This window comes from Hydra vulgaris, chromosome 14 (assembly GCF_038396675.1).
Source record: "Hydra vulgaris chromosome 14, alternate assembly HydraT2T_AEP".
In the NCBI taxonomy this organism is placed as follows: Eukaryota; Metazoa; Cnidaria; class Hydrozoa; order Anthoathecata; family Hydridae; genus Hydra; species Hydra vulgaris.
The window spans coordinates 38540845-38550000 of NC_088933.1; the positions used below are offsets into that span (position 1 = coordinate 38540845).

Consider the following 9156-nt stretch of genomic DNA (forward strand, 5'->3'; position numbering starts at 1 on the left):
CGAGTTTAATAAATACTTTATCGAAATCGGCCCAAATTCAGCTAATAAGGTTCCCTTACCCCAGCCGCCTTTAATGAATTCTTAGTACCAATCAATGATTGCAACTGTTTCAAAGAAATATACTCAGAATTTTCTTTTGATGAATTCGAAATTGCCTTTAAATTACTAAAAAAAAAAGAAGCTATTGGAGCTGATGGAATTAATGATGACATTATTATCGAGTATTTCGATCATCTTAAAGAAATTCTTTTTAAAGTTTATAAATCATCTATCCACCAAGGAGTTTTTATGATTGACTAAAAATTACAAAAGTTATTCAAATTTTGAAAGAAGGAGACCGCTACAATATCGGTAACTATCGCCCTATATCTATCTTTTCTACTTTTTCAAAAATCTTAGAGCGTATCATGTACAATAGAGTATACAATTATCTTGTTTCCAATAATCTTTTATATAATAATCAATTTGGTTTTAAAAAAATAATTCCACTGAACATGCAATCGTCCGATTTTTACAAAAAATCTCCTTTTAAAGATCCCAATTTACATTAGGTGTTTATATTGACTTGTTGAAGGTTTTCGATACTGTCGACCATAAAATCCTGCTTGAAAAACAAAAATACTTCGGAATAAACTATATAACTATAAAATGGCTTCGAAGTTACTTATCAAACCGCAAACAATTTGTCTTTATTAAAAACTATAACCAAAGCCATCTTCTAATTATTTCCTGTGGTGTTCCTCAAGGTTCTATCTAAGGGGCTACTTTTGTTCTTAATCTATATAAATGACTTAAATAAAGCCTTAAACTTAGTGAGTTTCATGTTTGCCGACGACACGAACTTATTCCTGACTAATAATGACATATCGAAACTCTCTTCTACAATGCATAAAGAACTTAAAAACTTATCTTCTTGGTTTAAATGTAACAAATTAATTCTAAAAATTAATAAAACCAAATGGATTCTTTTCCATTTGCTCTCTAAAAAATGCTATTTACCCCAAAATTTGCCCAAAATATTTATTGATGAAGGCAAAATAAAAAGAGATTTTCTTACTAAATTTTTAGGAGTGTTCCTCGACGAGAACATTACATGGAAATCGCATATTGACTAAATTTGCTTAAAAATATCTAAAAAATATCTAAAGTACCAAAAAAAGTAAGTTACAATGCTTTTATCGCCGTCAGAAGCGTGCGATCCGATTGATTTTGTGGATCGTTTTACTCTTTCCAAACCATTATTTATGGAGGTAAAAATACTTAATATTTACGAGCTCAATGTTGATAATATTTTATGCTTTATTTACATTTGGAAAAACGATTTAACTTTATCTTTCTTTAATGACCTTTTTTTCTCTAAACCCAATTAATAAATATTTACTTAGAAATAAAAATTTTGAAAATGAACCAATTTGCAGAACAAAGTTTAACAAATTTTGCATTACGTTTTGAATACCATATACTTGGAACAAAATCGTTATACCTAATGTTGATATATCCAATATTTTTCTGATCTTTAAAAGTAATTTTATATGGATGATATGTTTATCTATTGATAATATATTTAAATACTTTTTATAACAACCACGTATTTATCTTTTTAATTGTAAGACTGATATATTTTCTCTTTGCTATTATAAAGAGATGTCTTACTGTATTTACTTTGTATATATATTTTTATATGGTATTTTTATATTTGCGTTTTTATATTTGTTCTGACAATAAGATCCAACTTTTTTATTATATGTAACATTAGTGGTTTGATTTATATTTCCAATTTATATCACGATTCATTGTAATTTTTTAGTCTTGTTCGTGTATTGGTGTAAAAAACTTGTAAACGATTCTGATGATAAGATCGTTATAATCTTATTTCAAAAGCTTTGTTTGTTTTTGTATACAACGATAAATGTAAACAAGCAACAAAAAAAATTTCGATTATGTTATCGAATTAATTTTTTTTTTTTTTTTTTTTTTTTTTTTAGTTGATACGCGCTTTTTAGATATTTTTTCATGTTTTTCATAGTCACATTTTAAATCATTCCTTAAATGAGATAAAAAAAATTTTTTGAACAGAATACTTTTTATTGCAATTTTTCGAATAAACTATCGAACTATCGAATTTTTTCATTTTATAGCTGTGAAATATGATCACGTGAACGTAAACACTTTTTTTTTTTTTTGCGCTGTTCAACTTTTATAACCTATAACTTTTATAACCTGTGAGCGACGTTCACCTTTTATTAATGGGCAAGTGAGCGTGAACTGCCAACTCAATTTTTTGCGTTTGCGTACATATATTTGTTAGACGCAAGTAAAGTAATTAACAATTGTCACTCCTATTTTAAATGCAACATCTGAAGCCGCCACTGTTCTAAGTGCGGGAAAAAGTGTGAGCACGTTCATTCAAACTTTACTAAAAAGCGCCAAGTTATTATACGCAAGCGCGTTGGCATAAAGCAAGTTGAATAATTTTCAAAATGGCTGTGGACCTTCGAAACCGAATTAACTTTTCTTAGCAACTAATTTATTTGTATAAATTGTTTTTGTTTCTTTGTTGTAATACAATTTTTGGGAAAAATACTTATAGTAGTACCGTTTTTTATATAGAATCAACGAAAATTGATATGCATATGTATAATTTTACGATTAAAACGAAGTTACTTTTATAGGTATCATACTGTTGTTTGTTTATACATTTTAAATTGATATTTTTCAAAATTTGAGCGTTAAAATTAGACAGAAATTTTGTAAGAAGTTTTATGAATCTTTTATCTTTTTGATGCTTTTTATTCATCTCAGGTTACAATTTTTGTTGTTGCTGAAAATTAACATTTTCACAGGTCAACAATAAGAAGTTTTACAAAAAGTTATGATCTTTCGAGTTATTATTAGTTTGTAATAAATTAAAATTTTTACCTGTGATATAATTTTTTTTCTTTATTGAGCTAATATATTTTATTTAAATTTTATTTTTTGATTAGCATTCTAATATTTTTGTATTTAAGACCCTTATAGTCAGTAAAAATGAGTTTAATAAGTACATTAAATACACGTCTACTGACTTCTTTTATAAAAGAAGTCAGTAGACATGTATTTAATGTACCCTGTTAAATTGTATATAAAAAAAATACCCTCTCCAAAATCTTATTCTTAGACAGTCATGGTTAGGGTTAAGAATAGTGCTTTGGCTTGCATAAAACTCATTTTTTACTGACTATAAGGGGGGTGTTAAATACAATTTTTTTACTTATACAATAAATTTATTGTATGCACTTATAACTTTGTTATAGTGAATTATTTTTTACTTAATTTTACAATTTTAAATTTTGATTTAATTCATGTATTGAATTCTAATTAGTATTTTGATATTATTTTAATACTGTGTTGAAATATTTTATTTATAAATTTACTTATTTTAGATGGATTTGCATATCAAGAATTTAAATCTCCTTTGCAGAGTTTGTGGTTGTTTTGTTTTTAAAAAAAAAATACCTTATTGGAGCCATCCAAAAAAGTAAAATTGAAAATATTTTTCACATCAAACTAATAGATGTGGAAGGGGTTCACCCTTTAAACATTTGTCTACTTAACAATTAACATTGTAATCAAAAGAAAGTCATCAACCACTCTGCTTTTGTGTTCACAATGGACACATCATTGTGATGACTGTTATACTTGTCATCCGGTAAAAAAACTGAGTCAAGGTCTCAATGCTTCAAAATCTCAAATAAGAGATAAAACAAAGTTTATTGGCCATCCTAGAATAGGTGAAAGAGTTTGGACTTTTTCAATGTTTAGCATTTTAAAAGAAAATATTTTCACAATACACAATATGGAAATAGATAGTAGTGATTTGAAAAATGAATTCAATCCTTATTTGCAACTATGCATATGCAATTTGTGTGGTAAAATACCAAAGCAACCGGTGTCTTTAAAAAAATGTGAACACTTGTTTTGTTTTTTCTGTATAGTTGAAAATGTTAAAATAAAGTACATTAATGAATCTTTATGCCCACAATGTGATACATCTGTGTTGCCTGAAGACTTCGTGACCAGCAATAAAACAAATTCACTTATACAAATGTTGACTGTTCAATGTATTATATGTAAAACAAAATTCAATGTTGTAAAAGAATACGATGTGTATTTACATCATAAGCTCGCCTGCAATAAAAAATCTTTAACACAACCCGTCTCAATATTGTTGTCATCACCATTATCTTCATCAAGTTTGTCACCATCATCGTATACTTTTAACAATAGCATTTCAGAGATTTTTAATCTAACAGCTAGTAGTCATATCCCAAGAATAGTTGAAGATGCTACACTCCACATTCTTAAGCAAAAGATGAAACAAAGTGGTGGGAAATCAATTTCATTTAAAAGTGCAGGACCTAGAGTAAAATTTTTGATTTTAAAATTGATTTTTTTAAATAGTAAATTAAATATTTCATAATTGTTAAATAGTAAATTAAATAATTAATAATATTTAGTAAAATATTTAACATTTAATAAATATTTTTCATAGATTTTCTTTTTTTTTAGCCGGTTTTGTTTTCATCTATTCCAAAGGCATATGTCACAAGCAATGAGGCATCAAATGCAACTGTACGAGAAAGAAATGCTATTGTCAAAAGAAATATAGAAGTTGTGTCTGGTCCATCTAATGACGCAGTTTGTAGCCAGTCCTCAAAGCTTCTGATTTCACTTCCATCAGAAACAAAAGAAAAAATATTGGCTAATTCTAATATTAAAGTCACAATTAGTGCAACTAAGATGGTAGCTATGAAAGCAGATCTCTGCATACCTTGGGAAAAGCTTAAAAATATATCTAGGTTCTTATTTTTTGCATGTTTTTAAGTTAGTTAAAAATGTTATTTATTTTTATAGAATATTGTGAATAATTTTTTACAGATGGCTGAAGAGTTTTGATATACAAACAGCATCACATGCTTCAGCTGTCATCAACAATTGTTGATATATCAGATCCATAATTTAGTTGTAGTGTGTTTTATCTGATACAAATTGATTGTGTTCAATAAAGTATTGAATAAATCTCAATTTTTTTTTTTTTAATTATTTTTTATGAACTGAAAATAATTTTTGATCAAATATAAATAATAATATTAAAATTATTTTCAATCAAATACAAATAGAAGTACGACAATATAGCATATTAACACTGATACATATTTGACCCCCAACATAATGATAAGTTAATGCAAAATGTGATGTAAAATACGTGAGGGTTTTGTATTAAGGTTGTTAAAATGTGTATATTCATCATCACTAGCCAATTTTTGTTAATATTAATGTATTATATATTGTTAATATATATATATTTTTTATAACTTTTCTATAATTGTAAAAGTCTTCATTATCACGAGTTTTTCCCTGAGAAAGAGATACAGATTAAAATAGGAGGAGATTATGGCAGAGGAAGTTTTAAAATGACTTACCAAGTAGCAAATACCATAAACCCAAACAGCAAAGATAACACTATTGTTTTTAGTATTTTTGAGGCAAAGGATTATCAAATCAATATTAAAGTTGCCATTTCATGATTTGAAAAAGAAATAGAAGATCTACAAAAAATAAAGTATAAGTAAGTTTTCTTAAAATGCGATTTGCGATAAAGTATAATAAAATCTTTTTTTTTTCCCTTTGTTTTGCATCGCCTTCATAACTAGGTATCTTTTGGGCTATGTTTAGTAAAACTAGTGAAGGCATTTTTACAAAGCAACTCAGAGATTAAAAAAAAAAGACTTTAACAAGCTGATTATCTTTATTTACACCTTTTTTTTAGATCTTTATTTATTTTGTTGATTATTTTTATTTAGATTATCTTTATAAGGTGAATAGTAGTTAAAATATATTGATAATGTTTATATTGTTCATTTGATAATCTTTATACACTTCTATAGAGTATAGATTTATTACAATCATTTGCGAATAACACGTTTAGTTTTATTTATAGGGATAGAAATATTAGAGTATTCATTTTTGGTGATTATAAGTTTCTTTGTGCACTTTATGGTATTTCAGGAGCTTCAGGTATTTTTATTTAAAATTTTTAATTAATAGGTTTTTCTTTTATCAGGAAAATCAGAGAGATAACTGAATCACAAAACCAATTATCAATAATCTTACCTAAAAATTCAAAATGATGGCCCTGTTTAATAATATAAAATAATGTAATTTAATTTTTACTTATCAATATATTGTTTATTTTATTCTTGAGGGAGGCATTGTTGTCTTTTCTGTTATGCGACAGCAAACGATATGAAATGTATTGACCCTGAGATGAAATATCGCACATTGGAAGATTTATGTTTAGATCATAAAAGGTTTATGAAAAATGGAGGACTAAAGAGTATTGCAAAAAATTTCAATAATGTGATAATCAAACCAATTTTAAAAATACCACTAGACCAAGTGATTTTTGATTATTTTTTTTACTTTGACAGTGAAAAATCACTATGAGCATGATATTCAAAAATAATATCAAAGTACTATACTTTATATAAATTATTTTTAATTTTTTAGGTGTCTTTACCTAGTCTACACATGGCTCTTGGTATTTATTTAAATTTTTTTAACATGTTTGAAGAAGAAGTTCATCAATTGGACATAATGATGGCTGCTGAACCTCTAAAAAGCAGCATAAAATGCTCAGAAGAGTATGACGTTTTTATAAATAAACAAAAGCAGTTGTGGAATCTTCAAATAGACATTCTTAATATTGATGATCAAATTCAAGTGGTTAATGATGTCATTTTATTAGCTGCAGTTAGCAATTCAGATGATGTAGACGATGTTCAATCTCTTTACTTAAAAGAAATTGACTTACTTAACAATGAAAAAGAAAAAAAGGTAATTTTTGGATTGAGAGTTTATTAGTTATAATTTCTTAATAGTGAAGTTTGTATTCTTAAAACTGTACATTTTTCAAAAAAAGAAACCATATATTATAAATTTCACTTGTTAAATTTTAACAGAAGTTATATCCAATGGATAAAATAAAAACATTCAGTGTAATCAGGGCTTTAAAAGTCGTAAAATTCAAATTCTCATGCCCTATTTTATTAAGCACTCAAGTAAGTTCAAACTTGAAATGCTAATGTTAGCTATGGGAATACTTAGTTTGCTGTTATATGTGAACCTCAATTGTTAATAACAGTGACGTGGTGAGGGGAGCAAAAGTGGCTTTAGCCCCAGACGTAAGAGGTTTTGAGCGATCACAAAAAATAAGCAGCAAAAAATCTATTTTAATTTAAAAAGGTATAATTTCTATAAAAATTTTTAAAAACCTTTTTTAAAAATTTTTAGCGCAAGGGTTAAAAGTCATTTTTAACCCTTGCGCTAAAACCTTCGCATCATTTTTAACAATGCGCTAAAACCTAAAGTCATTCTATTTTTGATATGCATAGTGTTTTACGAGTTTCTTTTTAGACAAATCTATGTAATACTCTTGAAGAATATTTTTTAAAGAAGGGTCAGGGACCTTGCACACAAATGATCGAGGCAATATTACAACAGCTAAATGTTCAACGTCAAGCATATCATGGAAAAAGTTTTATTGGAAATCATGTGCATAAAATGTTAAATGTAATATTTTACTTTTTAAGTTTTTGTTACTTTTTAACTTTTATTTAATAAATTTTATTATAAACAGGGTAAAACTTTGTATTAACTATAATTTTTTGTTAATAATAAATAAGTATTAACTATTAAAATATATTTCTATTTAGAAACCTTCAATACTTCGGTTATGCAACTCTATTCCTAAGTTTGTTTATGACAATGGGTATTCAGGGACAAAAATACATACAAAGTCAATTGAAGTTAGCAAACAATACAAGCAGCTCTTTGATAAATTTGCTCAATGTTATTACATATTTTCATCCAAAAATACTATTTCAGCAGAAAAATTAAGTATTTTAAGTAAGTTTTATTATTTTTATAATGTAAAATATGCTTTAGTGCTATTCCTGATTTTTTTTATAACTTATATTACATTAATATTTAAATTGTTCAGAAAAGAAGATAAACGAATTAATGCAATTTTATCGGAAAAATTGGCCCGAGGCCTCAGTTTCGCCAAAGTTGCATATGCTGGAACATCATGCTATTCCGTTTTTAGAAAAATGGAGAGCGGGATTTGGATTTTATGGCGAACAAGGCGGCGAGTCAATACACATGGAGTTCAATAAACTGAAAAATATATATCAATCAATTCCTTGTCCAACGATCCAATTAAAAAGTATTCTTAAATCCCATTACCAAAAAACAAACCCGGAAAACATCCAGCTTAAACCATGTGTAAAAAAAAGAAAATTTATTTTAAAAAATTCTTAAATACCTAACATTTGACTCCGCTGAGAAAGTCTCCAAAGAAGAGCAATTAAAAACGGCTATTTTCATAGCCACAAACATATTAAAAGCATTACTAAGTATAAAATAAGTTTTAGGCTCTGGGGTGTAAATAAATATCACCCTAATTGTATTTTTTTTTTTTAACGCACTTATGGGCCACGGCGTTCGTTTTTAGTGGAGAGCGGTTGGTTTATTTTTTGAATAATTAAAAGTTTTAAAAAAATTTAAATATTATCAGACTACTCCTGAGAACATGCGACTCAGACCGTGTATAAATAAACAAAAAAGATGCTCATGTTTTTTTTAAATTTATTTAAATTTAAGGTGGCACATTGTTTAACTTTAAAAAATCAAAACTTTGTTTTTTATTTTATTTTACTTGAAATTTATTCTCGATTCAGAAATTATATATCTATACCATTTAAACTCAATATTATGAATAAAATTAGCTTTTTAAAAGTAGTCTTTTTAGCTTCAGTAGCAACGATGACTGTCTTTTTTAGTTAACTATATTCAATATTCAGTACCTGTTTGCTTTTGAAACCATTTTTCCACGTAAAAGTAAAGAGCAAACAATAATGCAACCCTTCTCAAAGTTTGATCGTGAAAATCCCTTTACCTTCTTCAGAAATTAAGTAGGGGATGGGGAGGGGGAGCTAAGGCAGTCAAAATTTAAATTGAAAAAATAGAAATTATTCGGAGGCAATCGTTTTTCCATCCCCCTGTTTCTACGCCAGTGCTTGTAACTCAAAATTAACAACTGAGTTATTTTTTTAT

The 9156-nt window shown here is 27.0% G+C and overlaps 1 protein-coding gene across 2 annotated transcripts; it reads left to right on the plus strand.

The window, feature by feature from the left end:
* Window positions 1–3425: 3425 nt before the first annotated feature.
* LOC136090749 (uncharacterized) lies at window positions 3426–8889 on the plus strand. Of its 2 annotated transcripts, XM_065817633.1 has the most exons (9): window positions 3426–4402; window positions 4549–4838; window positions 4918–5608; window positions 5981–6057; window positions 6245–6438; window positions 6550–6876; window positions 7456–7611; window positions 7755–7947; window positions 8042–8889. In XM_065817633.1, exons 5-9 carry the CDS (start codon window positions 6286–6288, stop codon window positions 8359–8361), a joined length of 1149 nt encoding a protein of 382 aa, XP_065673705.1. In that variant the 5' UTR covers window positions 3426–4402; window positions 4549–4838; window positions 4918–5608; window positions 5981–6057; window positions 6245–6285; the 3' UTR covers window positions 8362–8889. The 2 variants fall into 2 exon arrangements, with proteins under 2 accessions (XP_065673705.1, XP_065673706.1); XM_065817634.1 differs by lacking the exons at window positions 3426–4402; window positions 4549–4838; window positions 4918–5608 and having other exon boundaries at window positions 5656–6057.
* The last annotated feature ends 267 nt before the right edge of the window (window positions 8890–9156 follow it).